Source organism: Bos taurus, chromosome 16 (genome assembly GCF_002263795.3).
Source record: "Bos taurus isolate L1 Dominette 01449 registration number 42190680 breed Hereford chromosome 16, ARS-UCD2.0, whole genome shotgun sequence".
Lineage (NCBI taxonomy): Eukaryota > Metazoa > Chordata > Mammalia > Artiodactyla > Bovidae > Bos > Bos taurus.
In genome coordinates this window covers 6,048,280-6,067,982 of record NC_037343.1, presented here as the reverse complement: position 1 = coordinate 6,067,982, position 19,703 = coordinate 6,048,280, and the positions used below count along the sequence as shown (strand labels likewise).

At 38.3% G+C, this 19,703-nt stretch overlaps 1 protein-coding gene across 4 annotated transcripts in view; it reads left to right on the top strand.

Annotated features, from left to right (window-relative positions):
* The first annotated feature begins 295 nt into the window (after nt 1–295).
* LOC790886 (uncharacterized) overlaps nt 296–19,703 on the top strand; it is a 147,735-nt gene continuing 128,327 nt past the window's right edge. For all 4 annotated transcript variants that reach the window (XM_059875590.1, XM_059875589.1, XM_059875591.1 and 1 more), the window contains 3 exon segments: nt 296–428; nt 7,001–7,189; nt 7,613–7,789. In XM_059875590.1, the coding sequence (XP_059731573.1) occupies nt 371–428; nt 7,001–7,189; nt 7,613–7,789 (424 nt within the window). In that variant the 5' untranslated portion in view covers nt 296–370.

The following is a 19,703-nucleotide window of genomic DNA, read 5'->3' as shown; positions in this document are numbered from 1 at the left end:
CTTTCCTAAGTCCATGAAAATATGGATGACCCAAATGGCTGGGAAAAACTTCACCTACTCTCTTGAAATATATTATTGAAAGTTAGTATCTGATATATGGCTTTGGAGCCAGTCCATATTAGCCACAGAAAGTTGTGCACATAGATATCAGGTGATGAATACAATAACTTATTGTGAAACTACCAACAGAAACAAGTTAGGGACATTTCAAAATTTTGAACTTTGATATTTACTAAATGGTACTAATTAACTAGCTTCATTGCAATGCATAAATTCAGTCACACTAGGTAACTGCAAAGGAAGCAGATTTTTGAACCCTAAACAGTACAACTGGAGTATTTGTGTGAATGTACCACTGGGAAAATCTAACATGTTGATGTTAATCAATGTCCTTCTCACCTTGTGGTTTTACACTGCTCATGGACAGGGTAAGTTGAAACAGATGTGAACACTCAGCCTTCCTCCTAAATATAACTATCTACTTTCCTTTGTGTGTATTTCTGATTGAATCGACTGGTTGAAATAGTCTGCACTGTGAGATAACATAAGAACACCTTAATGGAAAAATGATCAGATATTCACCTAAAAGGGGAAAACAAAATGAATACTTTTCTATGTCAGCTGAGTTCCACAGTGCAAAAAGTACTCTATGTAGATTATGGGGTCATGTGAATATGCTCATGGAAATGTGAATAGAAAATGTGTCACAGAAAAGTATATTATATATAATTCCAGAATGTTTAGGAGAGTCTTACTTGTAATATGAGGAAACTTTGGAGAACAATGGTTATTTTTATAATTTTACAGGTTCAAATATATTTTTTCCAGGTTCAAATCTCATTTTAAATATGTTCAGTTTACTGTATTGCAATTATAGTTTAATAAATCTATTAAAGGTCATTAACGTCACTGTTAGTTTTAAAGGACCAGCTTAGGTACAGATATATTCTCCTTTTACAAAATGTGGAATACAGTCTTAATTTCCAGTGTAGTGCCAACACATTTAGAATTATTTTCAGAGAGAAATGTAAATGTTGACAACCTTAAAAAAAATCTTGTCACTTTTATTTTTAAACTTATAACTTCTTTCATTAGTTATCTATTACATGTCAGGCTCGATCTCCCAATTCATTCCTCTACTCTCGGGCCCCCTTGTATCCATACATCCATTCTCTATGCCTGTATCTCTATGTTTGGTTTGCAAATAAGTTCATCTGTAGCATTTTTCTAGATTCCATATATAAGCAATATTATACAATATTTATTTTTCTGTTTCTGACTTTCTGCACTCTATGTGACAGTCTCTAGGTCTTTCCACATCTCTGCAAATTGCACAATTTCATCACTTTTAATAGCTGAGTAATATTTCATTGTATATATGTACCTCTTTTTCTGCATCTATTCTTCTGTTGATGGACATTTAGGTTGATTCCATGTCCTGGTTGTTGTGAATAAAATTGATAACTAATGAGAACTTATGGTGTATCATAGGCAGCTCCACTCAATGCTCTCTGGTGACCTAAATGGGAAGGAAATCCCCAAAAAAAGGAAATCCAAAATCAGTTACATATTCATATAACTGATTCGTTTTGATGTACAGCATAAGCTAAGCCAACATTTTAAAGCAACTCCAATAAAAATTAAAGAAAAACAAAAATTAAATTATATATATTGGCAAAACCAATAAAATATTGTAAAGTTAAAAAATAAAATGAAAAAATAAATAAACAGCCAAGAATGCAAAAAAATTAAATTATATAAATGTATTAATATAAGTAATTAAATTATATTAAAAACAAAGATTTTACTCCAAAATATAAAACATATATGTTCTTCATTACAATGTTTTTGTCTTTCATTTTCTTTAATAATCTATTTGTCTTCAAGTTTTTGTAAATGAAAACTCTAATGAGTTTTATGATACCTCGTGAAATTCAAGGTGTGAATAGAATATGCATCACTCTGCATTATTCATCTCATAATTATTGCATGTTATTTTAGTCCATTAGGCAATTTTCTTCGTCAACAACATTTACAGCACAATAAAGCTCCCTGTCCAGTCATTAGTGTTACAATTAAGAGCAGCTCAGGCCCCAGATCACTTAAAAGAAAGGCTGCATCATCATTATTCTTGCTGAGGAGCAGGCAGACATAAATTATTTCTCCCGATTCTCAGGTATATGAGTGATGGTTTATTAATCAACTAGAATAAGACTACAGACATATTTCCAGACAAGAGGAGAAAGAGTATACAATATGAAACAGAAATGTGAAACTGACAAATCTTCACCAGATATTCCAGTGCAACACTTGTCTTCTCATTAACAGCTGAACTCTTTCCAAAAGTGGTCTTAAAGCTAAATGTTGGAATATTTTAAGCAAAGTTTTTTTCAGAATTTATGGGTGCACTTATGAAATTTTTAGCATGCAAAATAATTGTAATATCAGATTCAAGCCATTAAGTAAAACTCACATCACCTAACACCTATTGTTGTAGATGCCTGCATGCTAAGTCGTTTCAGTCGTGTCTGTTTCTTTGCCTCCCCATCAAATCTAGCCCACCAGGCTTCTCTTTCCATGGGATTTTCCAGGCAAGAATACTGGAGGGGGTTACCATGCCCTCCTCCAGGGGATCATCCAAAGCCAAGGATCGAACCTGCCTCTTCCATGTCTCCTGCATTGGCAGGCGGGTTCCTTCTTTACCACTAGCACCAACTGGGATGCCCATTGTATTAGATACATAGTCCTAATTAACAAATTTTCCAGAGAACATATTGGCTTAAGACAATACACCTCCATATTCTTAGAGCTCCTGTGAGTCAGGAATAAGGAAAAGGCTTCGTTGGCTACTTATGCGTCACTCTGTTTGGGGGGCAACTGGGTAATGACCTGGGCTGCTGTCGCCTGGACGCTCAGCTTGGCTGGAAGATTTGCTTGCAAGTTGGCTCACTCCTCTGGCTTTTGGGGGAGGCTTCAGCATCTGACCATTGGGCATCACCACATCTTGCTTGAGAGACAGCTAGCTTTCCTCAGGGCCAGTGACCCCAGACAGAAGGAGGAAGCCTCCACAGAAAGCATAATTTCTTTTTTAATTTCTTTTAAAATGAAGGTGTTAGCAGTATTAAACAGATTTCAATCCACATAAGAATTATACTAAAGATATTTAATCTTGTTTAAGATAGATTTATGAAAATGGTCCTGCATGCTTAGTCCCTCAATCATGTCCAACTCTTTGCGACCCTTTGGATTCTAGCCCTCCAGGCTCCTCTGCCCATGGAATTCTCCAGGCAAGATTACTGGAGTGGGTTGCCACTTCCTTCTGCAAGGGAATATGAGTGACCCAGGGATCAAACTTACAGCTCCCTTGTCTTCTGCATTACAGGTAGATTCTTTACCCACTGAGCCATAGGGGAAGCCTATGAAAATGGCAGATCAACCCAAATGTATTTATATCACAGCAAAGTTATCCCACAAGGGACCTTGTAAAGTTCTTGTAGACAAGATGAGGAAATTGGCCAGTTAAATAGTTTATCAGATATTCATAATTTCATTAAATAAGCTGATTATCAGATGCAGGATTTTGTTCTCAGGCCTGCTCCATTGCTGTTTTGTATCAACAACCAGTTTAATGGAGCAGAGGAGATGTGCCTGGAATGATACTGAGGTACTGAAAGTGAACCCACATTAGGACAGGTTCATCACTCAGAAAGATGCCCATGTGTGAGGTTGGACTCAATAACGGGATATTTAGCTGTGATAACTATAAGATGCTGGGCCTGGATCATAGGAATAAGCAGCACAACTACAGAAAGACTAGAAACACTTTTAAAATTTAGTGAATACTTTTCATCAATTTTGAGATCAATTTGAGCCAACACTATGATGGACAGCCAAGCCTGCTCATGAGACCAGAACTTGTATTGGTAGAAGTGTAAGAGGAGAATGAGGTTGTTCTGAGTCCTGATAGAATCAGTGCCACTCTGACCATAGTGGACTATTGTATGAGCTTCAATAAATGATCTGGTTAGAGAGACAAATACAGATTCACATGTGACTAAATAAAAGAGAGGAGGAAAGTAGCTCAGGCCAGTGATAGTAAAGATGTTTATTATTAATTATGCACTTTTTGTTTACCTTTTGTAAGTGAGTCTCAGTGGATTATTTTACTGTATTCATGTTCTCTGAACAATCAAAATGAGGTGAATAAATGTACTAGATCTGAACTCAGATAATCAGGACTGAAATCTCTCTACAATGTAATAACAAAGTTAGTTGAGTCTTTTTCACTTGACTCCTGCAAAAACAGACATTCAAGCTTACCCAACATGGCATTATTGTTAAATACACATATCTTGACATACATGGTGAAATTTGTAAAATTCAAGGATGAAGAGAAATTATTCTAATCTCCACAAAGTAGTGGGAATAAACCTAAACTGTTACTTAGGAGGAATCAAACTAAATGAGCATTTCACACTTAAAAAAAGTAGAGAAGCTTCAAAAAAGTGTGGGAAATCTATTAGTGATGAGAGATGCAGACTATAGGCCATGAGACTGTATAATAGACAAGTCTTTGTTAAAAGGATTAAGATATGCAAAGATTCAAAGTTTATAATTCACTTAGTAAGCATATATGTGAAAATTACTCAAAATATATTAAAATAAATTGTAATTATGTTATGCCTCACTTAAAATATTTGTAAGAAATACTGGAAAATGCATCATTCTCCAATTAAAATTAGACACAAGCATTCAAGGGTTTCCCTTAATCTTAACCATTTGGAAATTAAGAATTATTGATTGTTCATTTCTCTGATTAGACAAGCAAGGAAAAAGATGCCTAATATCTAGTTTGAGTGATAAACAATACTGTTACTTTCCTGTGTGATTGGATCCATGAAAATTATTGTGGTTTAAGGGTTTTTCCAGTAGTCATGTATGGATGTGAGAGTTGGACTGTGAAGAAAGCTGAGCACCAAAGAATTGATGCTTTTGAACTGTGGTGTTGGAGAAGACTCTTGAGAGTCCCTTGAACTGCAAGGAGATCCAACCAGTCCATTCTTAAGGAGATCAGTTTTGGGTGTTCTTTGGAAGGAATGATGCTAAAGCTGAAACTCCAGTACTTTGGCCACCTCATGCGAAGAGCTGACTCATTGGAAAAGATTCTGATGCTGGGAGGGATTGGGGGCAGGAGGGAAGGGGACGGCAGAGGAGGAGATGGCTGGATGGCATCACCGACTCGATATATATATAGAGACTCGATGGACATGAGTTTTAGTGAACTCCAGGAGTTGGTGATGGACAGGGAGGCCTGGTGTGCTGCAATGCATGAGGTCGCAAAGAGTCGGACACAACTGAGAGACTGAACTGAACTGAACTGAACTGATGAATATCACGTTTCCAATAAACAGAAAATTAAAGTAATGAATGTTAATTGGGGAAAAAAAAAAAACGTTTTCTTTCTACATTGACTTGGTGTGAGAAGAAGTGTCAGGATTTTGGTTTCTGATGAGAACGGAAAAGAAAGAGAAAGAATTCAGCTGAGCCACAAGATAAAATCTGTATTTTCATCTCTCGACTAAGATGCTAATTTAGTCAACCACGGTTAGCACTTCTGCACTTAAGGAGAATTTATTTAATAAGTCTCTATAGTTTTCTACCAAGAGAATCCACATACAAATTTTATATGATATGACTCACAAGACATAATTTGACCTTCAATATCAAGGACCTCTTTGCATACTTCAATCATCTGAATTTTCTTTTTTTTTTCTTTTTTCTTTTATTTATTTTATTATTATTATTATTTACTTTACAATACTGTATTGGTTTTGCCATACATCAACATGCATCCACCACGGGTGTACATTTGTTCCCCATCCTGAATCCCCCTCCCACATCCCTCCCCATACCATCCCTCTGGGTCATCCCAGTGTACCAGCTCCAAGGATACTGTATCCTGCACTGAAACTGGACTGGTGGTTCATTTCTTATATGATATTATACATCTTTTAATGCCATTCTCCCAAATCATCCCCCCCTCCCTCTCCCACAGAGTTCAAAAGACTGTTCTATACATCTGTGCCTCTTTTGCTGTCTTGCATACAGGGTTATCATTACCATCTTTCTAAATTCCATATATATGTATTAGTATACTGTATTGGTGCTTTTCTTTCTGGCTTACTTCACTCTGTATAATAGGCTCCAGTTTCATCCATCTCATTAGAACTGATTCAAATGTATTCTTTTTAATGGCTGAGTAATACTCCATTGTGTATATGTACCACAGCTTTCTTATCCATTCATCTGCTGATGGCCATCTAGGTTGCTTCCATGTCCTGGCTATTATAAACAGTGCTTCGATGAACCATGGGGGTACATGTGTCTCTTTCCGTTCTGGTTTCCTCAGTGTGTATGCCCAGAAGTGGGATTGCTGGATCGTATGGCAGTTCTATTTCCAATTTTTTAAGGAATCTCCCCACTGTTCTCCATAGTGGCTGTACTAGTTTGCGTTCCCACCAACAGTGTAAGAGGGTTCCCTTTTCTCCACACCCTCTCCAACATTTATTGCTTGTAGACTTTTGGATCACAGCCATTCTGGCTGGCATGAAATGGTACCTCATTGTGGTTTTGATTTGCATTTCTCTGATAATGAGTGATTTTGAGCATCTTTTCATGTGTTTGTTAGCCATCTGTAGGTCTTCTTTGGAGAAATGTCTATTTAGTTCTTTGGCTCATTTTTTGATTGGGTCGTTTATTTTTCTGGAATTGAGCTGCAGGAGTTGCTTGTATATTTTTGAGATTAGTTGTTTGTCAGTTGCTTCATTTGCTATTATTTTCTCCCATTCTGAATGCTGTCTTTTCACCTTTTCTTTTCCTAGAAACCATAATGTAGTGAGTGTAATTAACTGAACAAGAATGTAATTCATAGAGGTAATGTTAATTTCTTATTTGATTGTATAATGAGGTAAAACATTATTTCTACTTTTTTTATTCCAAGGGAAACATTGTAATTATCCAGTAATAAGACATGGACGGCTATATCAGTCATACAGTGGATACTTTCCAGCACGTGTAAATCAACAGTTTCTCTATAACTGTGATCAGTATTTTGTGCCTCCTTCACTATATTCCTCGGATTACCTGACTTGCACAGCAGAAGGATGGTTTCCAGAAGAACCATGCCTTAGTAAGTAAACTTATTTAAGTTGATATGCATAAATCTTTGAAAGAGTGAAGAGACAAAAGTATACAACTGAGTAAAGTGTTGTGTAACAAAAGTAAGGCCAAGGGATGAATTCTATGAAAAAAAAAAACAAACATGTAAATAGATGTTCCCTTTACTAGAGGCTCTTCATGTAAATCCTATGAGATACAGACTTTATAAGAATGTCTGCATCATTTATACATACGTTAATCATAAACTAAAGAAAAATAATATGGAATGTTGATTTTCATTTGTAACAAATGTGATAGTAGCTTTCATTTTTATTGTTATGCATTATATTTGAAAACTAGTGCATTCACATTTAAATTCTATAAGGTTAATCTTTTAAGTTCTATATTAACAAATTTATGTTTTTTTCTATCATATTATTTTTCTGATCCTTAGGAGAATGTATTTTCAATAATTTGGAAAATGGATATACCCCAAGTAGTGAAAGAAAAGCTGTACAGGGTGAAACAGTAAGGGTTCGCTGCTATTATGGCTACAGTCTTCAAAATAATCAGAACACAATGACCTGCACAGAGAGTGGCTGGTCTCCTCCTCCCAGATGCATCCGTGTCAGTGAGTAAAGTGGGCTGAGATCCCATGTGTTCATAATTTTCTAAGACTCAGCTGTATTATCCACTCCAAAGGTTTATATCAAATTCTTGTTTTGCCAAAGGACCTACTTAATTTTTTTGTTTACAAGTGTCTATGAGTGTACCTATAGACTTCTTGATAAGCATATAACAAAACACATGTATTGATAGACATTAGTCAAGAAAATAGGAAAAGATCCACAAAGAAGAAACCTGTAATAACAGAGTGAGGTCAGAAAGATGGCAGGAGTCTCACTGTCTCTCCTGATATAAATGCAGACTTTGACCATCATTTGTGGATAAGAGGATCTTTGTGGGGGTCCAGGAGTCTAGCAGAGACACGACAGCATGCTGCTAGAGCACAAAGATGACAGACCCCTCAGCATAGGATTTTACCTGTGGGGAAAATAAGAGTGTGTGAGCAAGGGCAGCGTCCTCACCTTCCAGCGCACTTCTCTCTCCCCTTATCCAGGACACTGGAATCACCTGTATGGCTGGGGGGTGGGGAGAGGCCAGGAGCACAGCATCCAGGGCTAGAATTCTTCAAGGGACATGGGTCCTACTGACCGCATGGAGACCCCACCAGGGAGCCCCAAACCATTGCAGACACCGTGCTTGTGGTCCTGCTCACCCCTGGACCCCTCATCTCATCCACATCCCCTCCCCAGGGACAGCTCCCTGTGTAGGTCTCCACAGTGGCATCTAAACCTTTGCAGATGGCCTGTGGGACATCTAGAAGCCAACCTGTCTCCGTGAATCTGTGAGAAAGCACACGAATGTGAGCATTTGGCATTGCCCCAGGGAAGCAGCCAGGAAACTGTCAGCATAGAGACTGTCTTTGCTGCGTTGGTAGAAGCATATGAGCTTCAGAATTCTCTCCTAGGAGGAATTGAGTACATGGGCCAGGTGTATCCTTATAAAAGGTCTGAAAAAGTCTCAAAATCCCTATCACTGTAACAGTGTACTTCCCTCACCATGTCAGTCTGTAAAGACAGGAGGGAGTGACTGCTTCTTTAAATGCAAACACAGCAACCTGAGACTTCAAAGGACACAGACATCAAAGGACTAAAATGTTAACAGAGAAACACAACAGTTTTTCAGTTACTGTCCCCAAATAATGGATATGGACGATTTGTCTGATAAGTAATTCACAGTAATAGCTTAAGACTTCATTGAGATAGAAGAAAACAGTGGAGAAAGAAATGGCAACCCACTCCAGTATTCTTGCCTGGGAAATCCCATGGACAGAGGAGCCTGGTGGGCTACAGTCCATTGAGTCTTAAAGAGTCAGACACAACAGTAGCTACTTAGCATGCACTCATGCATTTCTTTATATTTAGTGTAATTATTGATAGATAAGGATGTATCTATTTTGTACATGTATTTTGTAACAGGATGTTTTATAGTTCCCTAAATCCTTTCCTCAGACAGCTTGCCTTTGTGAATTCATGATTTTTGTTATAGTAGTGTAACAATACTACTATAACTTTATAGTATGACACCCCACTCCAGTACTCTCACCTGGAAAATCCCATGGACGAAGGAGCCTCGTAGGCTGCAGTCCATAGGGTCGCTAAGACTCGGGCACGACTGATCCACTTCACTTTCACTTTTCACTTTTCACTTTCATGCATTGGAGAAGGAAATGGCAACCCACTCCAGTATTCTTGCCTGGAGAATCCCAGGGACAGAGGAGCCTAGTGGGCTGCCATGTATTTGGTCACATAGAGTTGGACACGACTGAAGAGACTTAGCAGCAGCAGCAGCAGTATGCATTTAATAAACTTCTCTTTACCAGTGTGAATCTAGTATAGATTCCTACTTTGTTTACCATGAGATTTACATAAAGCATCTTTCAGAGAGAGCAGTGTGTTTTATTCTAATAATATATGAACACAACCATATATTAAATCTCCTTCCTTTTCCCCTTCTCCATTTTATCTTTTTGATGTCACGATTTGCCTCTTTTTATAGTGTGTACTTAATTAAAAAGATAATTGTAGCTATAGTTACTTTTATATCCTTGCACTTTAACTCTTAAATAGTTAAGTGTTAACATTCCATATTGAAGTACTATAGTGTTCTGAATGTGAATGTGCACTTAAATTTACGAGTGTACTATGTATTTTCATGGAATTAATTAGCATTATTTTACTTTAGCTTGAATAATTCCTTTTAGTGTTTCAGTAAGGAAGGTCTGTGTGCCTGCTCAGTTACCTCAGCTGTGTCTGATTCTTTGTGACCCTATGGGCAGCAGCCTGCCAGGTTCTCTGTCCATGGGCTTCTCCAGGCAAGAATACTGGAGTGGTTGCCATGCCCTCCTCAAGGAAGGTCTAGCTGTGTTCAATTTTCTCAGTATTTTTTGGTCAAGTGAAGTCTTTATATTCTTTTCTTTTCTGAAGGATATTTTCAAATATTCTTTGGCAATTTTCTCTTTCAACACTTGGAATATATCATCCCACTTTCTCCTGGCCCACTAGGTTTCTGCTGAGAAATATTCTTAGATCCAAATGAAGGCTCCTTAGTAAATTCCAGGTCAGGAAGTAGCAGTTAGAACTGGACATGGAACAACAGACTGGTTCCAATTAGGGAAAGGAGTACATCAAGGCTGTATGTTGTCACCCTGCTTATTTAACTTATATGCAGAGTACATCATGAGATATACTGTATTTTCTCTAGCGCACTGAGTTATTTAAAACAGCTATTTCAAATTCTTCCTTGGATAAATCACAGATCTCCAATCTTCAGATGTGAATACTGAAGATTTTTATACTTTGTTCGTGTCATGATACTTTGGGTTCATATTCCTTAAGTTTTGTGGTGCTGTTTTTCTAATTAAAGTACCAGTCTCCTTTGGGTGAGAGATAACTTTCTTCAACCTGGCTAGAGACTCTGCAGCTATCTCAGATCTTCTATGGTGGTACCTGCTGACACTTCCAGAGAAGGCAATGGCAACCCACTCCAGTACTCTTGCCTGGAGAATCCCATGGATGGAGGAGCCTGGTAGGCTGCAGTCCATAGGGTCACTAGGAGTCAGGCACGACTGAGCTACTTCACTTTCACTTTCATGCATTGGAGAAGGAAATGGCAACCCACTCTAGTGTTCTTGATGGAGAATCCCAGGGACGGGGGAGCCTGGTGGGCTGCGGTCTATGGTGTCCCACAGAGTCGGACACGACTGAAGTGACTTAGCAGCAGCTGACACTTCTCATCCCTGTTTTGTCAGAATTTCTATGCTTCATCTCTTGTCTAGATACATTAGTGCACCAGAATTGGTATTGACAGCCTGTCGTTTGTTTCCCCCAAGTAGCAGTACATCTTAATCTTGTGTTCCTGTACTTGGTCACAGACTTAAGCCAAATTTCTCTGCAAGCTCACTGGTGGTCTGTCAAAGGCTGCTCTTCCCTCTGAGTCAGTTGTAACCACAGGGATCTGGCCACAAGGTGGAAGGGTGTGTGAACGAAGCAGACAGAAGTCCTCCTGTGAAAACCTGGACTTTGACAGGAGGATTAGCTCCATGCATGAATTTTTAAGATAGGTTTGCCAGGGCTCCTGGAGTGCAGCTGAGAGGGAATTGAGATGGTTCATGAGCCACTGTAGGCATCACAGTCAAGACAGAGATCTGTCTGCCTTTTACCTCATGTATGCATGAGTGAGCCTCCTCCTGGGCCCCTTGGCATATGAAATTTCAGGGGTTGGTGTTTGTTTATTTTATATTTATTTATTTTTAATTGAAGGATAATTACTTTACAGTATTACGTTGGGTTCTACCAAAAATAAACACGAATCAGCCACAGATTTACCCATGTCCCCTCCCACATGAACATCCCTCCCAGATTCCGGCCCATCCCACCCTTCTAGGTTGTTACTGAGCTCTGGTTTGAGTTCCTGGAGCCATACAGCAAATCCCCATTGACTGTCTATTTTACATATGGTAGTGTAAATTTGCTACAGTTCCAATAAGGAACTGGTTCCAATTAGGGAAACACTAACACTCTCCATCCCTCCCACCCTCTACTTCCTCCCTGGCAGCCATGTCCATAGTCTGTTCTCAGTGTCTGTGTCTCTAATCAGTTCAGTTCTGCTCAGTTCAGTCTCTTAGTGATGTCCGACTCTTTGCGACCCCATGAATCGCAGCACGCCAGGCCTCCCTGTCCATCACCAACTCCCGGAGTTCACTCAAACTCATGTCCATCGAGTCGGTGATGCCATCCAGCCATCTCATCCTCTGTCGTCCCCTTCTCCTCCTGCCCCCAATCCCTCCGAGCATCAGTCTTTTCCAATGAGTCAACTCTTCCCATGAGGTGCCAAAGTACTGGAGCTTCAGCTTTAGCATCATTCCCTCCAAAGAACACTCAGGACTGATCTCCTTTAGAATGGACTGGTTGGATCTCCTTGCAGTCCAAGGGACTCTCAAGAGTCTTCTCCAAGACCACAGTTCAAAAGCATCAATTCTTCGGCACTCAGCTTTCTTCACAGTCCAACTCTCACATCCATACATGACTACTGGAAAATCATAGCCTTGACTAGATGGACCTTTGTTGGCAAAGGAATATCTCTGCTTTTCAATATACTATCTAGGTTGGTCATAACATTTCTTCCAAGCAGTAAGCCTCTCCGTTTGTTTATGTTGTCTTTGATTTCTTTCCTCAATGTCTTATACTTTTCTGTATACAGCTCTTATTTCTCCTTAAGTAGGTTTATTCCTAGGCATTTTATTCTTTTTGTTGCAATGGTAAATAGGATTGAAACCTTAATATCTCTTTCTGATATTTCACTGTTAGTACATAGGGATTCAATTGATTTTTGTGTCTTCGTTTTGTATCCTGTCACTTTGCTAAATTCACTGATCACTTCTTGTAATTTTCTGATAGTATGTTTTGGGATTTCTATGTGTAGTATTGTCTGTGTGCAAACAATGAGAGTTTTGCTTCTTCTTTTCCAATCTGGATTCCTTTTATTTCTTTTTCTCCTCTGCTGTAGCTAAGGCTTCCAAACAATGCTGACTAATAGTGGTGACAGTGGGCTCCCTTGTCTTTTCCTGATCTTAGAGGGTATGCTTTCAGTTTTTCACCATCGAGAATAATGTCTGCTCTGGGTTTCTCATATATGGCCTTTACTATGTTGAGGTAGTTTCCTTCTTTGCTAATTTTTTGAAGAGTATTTATCATAAATGGGTGTTGAAAATTTTCAGAATTTTTCTGTATTTATTTTGATTACCATATGAATTTATCTTGCAATTTGTTAATATGGTATATCACTTTGATGGACTTGTGTATACTGAAGAATGCTTGCATCCCTGGGGTAAACCGAACTTGATGGTTGCTATCATGGTGTTCTGCTGCTGCTGCTGCGAAGTCACTTCAGTCATGTCCAACTCTATGCGACCCCATATATGGCAGCCCACCAGGCTCCTCTGTCCCTGGGATTCTCCAGACAAGAACACTGGAGTGGGTTGCCATTTCCTTCTCCAATGCATGAAAGTGAAATGTAAAAGTGAAGCCGCTCAGGCGTGTCTGACTCTTAGCGACCCCATGGACTGCAGCCTACCAGGCTCCTCCATCCAAGGGATTTTCCAGGCAAGAGTACTGGACTGGGTGCTATTACCTTATGCATAGCATGGTGTACTATCTTTTTAATGTGTTTTTGAATTTTGTTTGCTAGTGTTCTGTTGAGGATTTTTCCATCTATTTTCATCAGTGATATTGGCCTGTAATTGTGTGTGTGTGTGTGTGTGTGTTTTCTTTATCTGGTTTTGGTATAAGGGTGATGATGGCCTTATAGAATGAGTTTGGAAGTGCTCCTTCATCTGCAGTTTTTTGAAAGAGTTTTATAAGAATATTACTAGCTCTTCTTTAAATGTTTGAGAGAACTCACCTGTGAAACCATCAGACCTTGTACTTTAATTTTTTGAGAATTTTTTTATCACATTTTTTATTTCAGTGCATGTAATTGCTTTGTTCATAATTTCTATTTCTTCCTGGTTCAGTCGTGGAAGATTGAGGTTTTCTAAGAATGTGTCTATTTCTTTCAGGTTGTCTATTTTATTGGCATATATTTGCTCATAATAGGTTCTTATGATCATTTGTATTTCTGTATTTATGTTGTAACCTCTCCTTTCTCATTCCTAATATTGTTGATTTGATTCTCCCATTTTTTTCTTGATGAGTTTGCCTAATTGTTTGTCAATTTTGTTTATCTTCTCAAAGAAGCAGCTTTTAGTTTTATTAGTCTTTACCGTTGTTCCTTTGCTTCTTTTTCATTTATTTCTACTCTGATCTTTAGAATTTCTTTCCTTCTACTTACTTGGGGTTTGTTTTTTGTCCTTCTTCATCGAGTTGTTTTAGGTGTAAATTAGGTTCTCTATTTGATGTTTTCCTTGTTTCTTCCTATAAACTTCCCTTTTAGAACGGCTTTGCTGCATCCCATAGGTTTTGAGTTGTTGGGTTTTCACACAAGCTTTGTATGGGTCAGCAAGATGAAGTCCTCTCTGTCTCTTCTAATTTATCTTGAAACAGTAAATTACAGTTTCCGTTTATGAACTGATGAACACTCTTTCACTTCTGATGTGAAACACACACAAACTCTTTGAGCTGCTGTGTCAATAACAGGTAAAATTTATGTTTATGCAAATTTTATTCCTAATGATCAAAAGGACAAGGATGAAGGGACAACTGGGTTGCCCAGCCTGGGAGTCATGGTTCAGAAAGATAAGCCCCCAGAAATTCTGACTTTTAAGTCCAGAGTAACTTGTGCACAAGAAAGCCAGAGGGCTTTAGGAAAGAGAGCTTCTGTGCTTTAAAGGCATACAAAAATCTCACATGCTCTGTGTCCCAGTAAAGAGGCATCAATGGGAAAGAAGCTTGGGTTAGACTAATTTGGTTATCTTCATGAAACTTCTAGAGAGATAGGAGATGATTGGGATCATAGATACTGGTGCCAGCCATCATGAGAGACAAGTGCGACTTTAGAGTTCTCCCTAACACACACATACATAGCTTAATAGCACCAGAGGCTAAACAACTCACCAGCATGACAGCACCAACCCCAAATTCCACTGGGCTCCACAGCTGCTACACCTGCATCTCACCCTGCTCTTGGGTGTGATATCACCAGCTCAAGTACTTTTAGGCCCTGAAGCCAGCTCCATCAACATGTCATCATGCCTATGAATGGGCTGGAAGCCACCACATGAGGCAGGGTCTGGCAGCCAACAGAGGAGGAGGTGGAACCCTTTCCTACCAGTGCACCCAAAGTAGTTGGCACTGACACAACAGAAGGGCACCCCTATAGCATCTAGATCTGCAGCCCAGATCCTACAGAGGGGACCATTCTGCTGGGTCCCATAAACTTCTACATAAGACCACTTCTCTAAGATCAGGAATATAACTAACTCTTAGAAATAAACACAGATTTAGGTAAAATCATGAGACAGAAAAATGCATTCCAAATGAAAGACCCAGACAAAATCTCAGAAAAGTCACTAAACAAAGTTAAGATAAACAATCTACCCAAGAAAGCATGCTAGGTAATAACAATAAAGATGTTCAATGGACTCTAGAGAAAAATGGATGAAAACAGAATTTTAAGAATAAGAAAATATAAAGATGAACTAAACAGTGCTGAAGGATACAACAGCTGAAATGAAAAAATACACTAAAAAAAATCAATAGCAGATTAGAGGATTCAGAAGAATGGATCAGAGGTCTGGAAACAGGGTAGTAGAAACTTACCAAATAGCATAGGAAAAAGAAAAATGAATTTTAAAAATGAGGCTAGGTTAACAGACATCTGGGACAACATCAAGTGAAGTACTATTCTTATTATATGGATCTAAAATAGCGAGAGACAGAGACTTATTTGAAGAAATAATAGCTAAACTTTTCTAACCTGGGGAAGGAAACAGACATTCAGGTCTCGAAATCAGACAGTCCCAAAAAGAGATGAACCTAAAGAGGTCCATACCAGGACACAGTATCATTTAATGGAAAAAATTAAAAATGTTGTTCCAAAGTAAATGGCAATGCGATCATATTTATCAATAATTACCTTATATGTAAATGGGTTGAATGCACCAACCAAAAGACAAAAACTGGCTGAACAGATACAAAAACAAGACCCCTCTATATGCTGTCTACAGGAGACCCACCTCAAACCAAGGGAAACATACAGACTGAAAGTGAAGGGCTGGAAAAGATATTTCATGCAAATGGAGACCAAAAGAAAGCAGGAGTAGCAATACTCATATCAGGTAAAATAGATTTTGAAATGAAGGGCGTGAAAAAAGACAACAAAAGACACTACATAATGATCAAAGAATCAACCCAAGAAGAAGATATTACAATTATAAATATATATGCACCCAACATAAAGGCACCTCAATACCTAAGGCAAACGTTAACAAGTATGAAAGGGGATATTAACAGTAACACAACCATAATAGTGGGAGACTTTAATACCCCACTCACACCTATGGTTAGATCAACTAAACAGAAAATTATCAAGGAAACACAAGCTTTAAATGATACAACGGAACAGTTAGACCTAATTAATATCTATTGGACATTTCACCACCAAAAAATGAATTTCACCTTTTTTGCAAGTGAAGACAGAACATTCTCCAGGACAGATCACATCCTGAACCATAAATCTAGCATTAGTAAATTAAAAAAAAAATGGAAATAATTCCAAGAATCTTTTCTGATCACAATGCACTAATATTAGATGTCAACTGCAGGACAAAAACTATTAAAAAACCAACATATGGAGGCTAAATAACATGCTTCTGAAAAACCAGCAAATCATGGAAGAAATCAACAAGGAAATCAAAATATGCACAGAAACAAATGAAAATGAAAACACAACAAAACCCCAAACCTATGGGATTCAGTAAAAGTAGTGCTAAGGTGAAGGTTCATAGCATTACATCTTACCTCAGGAAAGAAGAAAAAAGTTAAATAAATAACCTAAATTGACACTTAAAGCAACTAGAAAAAGAAGAAATTAAGAACCCCAGTGTTAGTAGAAGTAAAGAAATTATAAAAATTAGGGCAGAAAGAAACAAAGGAGACTATAGCAAAAATCAGCAAAACTAAAAGCTGGCTCTTTGAGATGATAAATAGAGAGAAACCATTAGCCAGACTCATCAAGGGGAAAAAAAAAAAAGAAAAATCAGATCAACAGAATTAGAAATGAAAATGGAGAGATCATAACAGACAACACAGAAATACATAGGATAATAAGTGACTACTATTAGCAACTATATGCCAATAAAATGGACAACTTGGAAGAAATGGATGAATTCTTAGAAAAGTAGAACCTTTCAAAACTGAAGCAGGAAGAAACAGAGGGTCTTAACAGACCCATCACAAGCACAGAAATAGAAAATGGAATAAAAAATCTTTCAGCAAACAAAATCCAAGGACCAGATGGCTTCACAGGTGAATTCTACCAAAACTTTAGGGAAAAGCTAACACTTAGGTGGCAAGAATACACAGAAGAACTGTACAAAAAAGATCTTCACGACCAAGATAATCATGATGGTGTGATCACTCACCTAGAGCCAGACATCCTGGAATGTGAAGTCAAATGGGCCTTAGAAAGCATCACTATGAACAAAGCTAGTGGAGGTGAAGGAATTCCAGTGGAGCTATTTCAAATCCTGAAAGATGATGCTGTGAAAGTGATGCACTCAGTACGCCAGCAAATTTGGAAAACTCAGCAGTGGCCACAGGACTGGAAAAGCTCAGTTTTCATTCCAAGCCCAAAGAAAGTGAAAGTGAAAGTGAATACCGCACAATTGCATTCATCTAACACACTAGTAAAGTAATGCTCAAAATTCTCCAAGCCAGACTTCAGCAATATGGGAACCGTGAACTTCGAGATGTTCAAGTTGGTTTTAGAAAAGGCAGAGGAACCAGAGATCAAATTGCCAACATCCGCTGGATCATGGAAAAAGCAAGAGAGTTCCAGAAAAACATCTCTTTATGCTTTATTGACTATGCCAAAGCCTTTGACTGTGTGGATCACAATAAACTGTGGGAAATTCTGAAAGAGATGGGCGTACCAGAATACCTGACCTGCCTCTTGAGAAATCTGTATGCAGGTCAGGAAGCAACAGTTAGAACTGGACATGGAGCAACAGACTGGTTCCAAATGGGAAAAGGAGTATGTCAAGGCTGTATATTGTCATCCTGCTTATTTAACTTCTATGAAGAATACATCATGAGAAATGTTGGGCTGGAAGAAGCACAAGCTGAAATCAAAATTGCCAGAGAAATATAAATAACCTCAGATATGCAGATGACACCACCCTTATGGCAGAAAGTGAAGAACTATAGAGCCTCTTAATGAAAGTGAAAGAGGAGAGTGAAAAAGTTGGCTTAAAACTCAACATTCAGAAAACGAAGATCATGGCATCTGGTCCCAACACTTCATGGGAAATAGATGGGGAAACAATGGAAACAGTGTCAGACTTTATTTTGGGTGGTTCCAAAATCACTGCAGATGGTTATTTCAACCATGAAATTAAAAGACACTTACTCCTTAGAAGGAAAGTTTTGACCGACCTAGATAGTATATTCAAAAGCAGAGACATTACTTTGCCAACAAAGGTCCGTCTAGTCAAGGCTATGGTTTTTCCTGTGGTCATATATGGATATGAGAGTTGGACTGTGAAGAAAGCTGAGCACCGAAGAATTGATGCTTTTGAACTGTGGTGTTGGAGAAGACTCTTGAGAGTCGTTGAACTGCAAGGAGATCCAACCAGTCCATTCTAAAGGAGATCAGCCCTGGGATTTCTTTGGAAGGACTGATGCTAAAGCTGAAACCGCAATACTTTGGCCACCTCATGTGAAGATTTGACTCATTGGAAAAGACTCTGATGCAGGAGGGATTGGGGGCAGGAGGAAAAGGGGATGACACAGTATGAAATGGCTGTATGGCATCACTGACTCGATGGACATGAGTTTGGGTGAATTCTGGGAATTGGTGATGGATACGGAGGCCTGGTGTGCTGCAGTTCATGAGGCCACAAAGAGTCAGACACCACTGAGTGACTGAACTGAACTTAAGTGATCCTACTCAAATTCTTCAGAAAACTGCAGAGGAAGATAAACTCCCAAATTCATTCTCTGAGGTCACTATCACCCTAATTCCAAAACCAGACAAAAATGCCACAAAGAAAGAAAACTATAGGCCAATATCGCTGATGAACATAGACGCTAAACTCTTCAACAAAATTCTAGCAAACAGAATCCAGCAACATATTAGAAAAATCATACATCATGACCAAGTGGGTTTTATTCCAGGGATGTAAGATTTCTTCAATATTTGTAAATCAATCAATGTGATATACAAAATTAATAAATTAAAATATAAAAAACATATGATTATATCAATATATACAAAGAAAGCCTTAAAAAAAATACAAAATCCATTTATGGTAAAAAAACTCTCCAGAAAGCAGGCATAGAAGGAACATACCTCAACATAATAAAAGCCATATATGATAAACCCACAACAAACATTATCTTCAATGGCAAAAAATTGAAAGTATTCCCCCTAAGATCAGGAACAAGGCAAGGGTGCCCACTCTCACCATTACTATTCAACATAGTTTTGAAAGTTTGAGTGACAGCAATCACAGAAGAAATGGAAATAAAAGGAATCCAGATGGAAAAAGAAGAAGTAAACTCTGTTTGCAGGTGACATGATTCTCTACATAGTAAACACTAAAGACATCACCAGAAAATTACTGAGGCTAAGAAATGAATGTAGTAAAGTTTCAGGATACAAAATTAATACACAGATATCCCTTGCATTCCTATACATTAACAATGAGAAAACAGAAAGAAAAATTAAAGAAACGATCCCATTCACCATTGCGATGAAAAGAA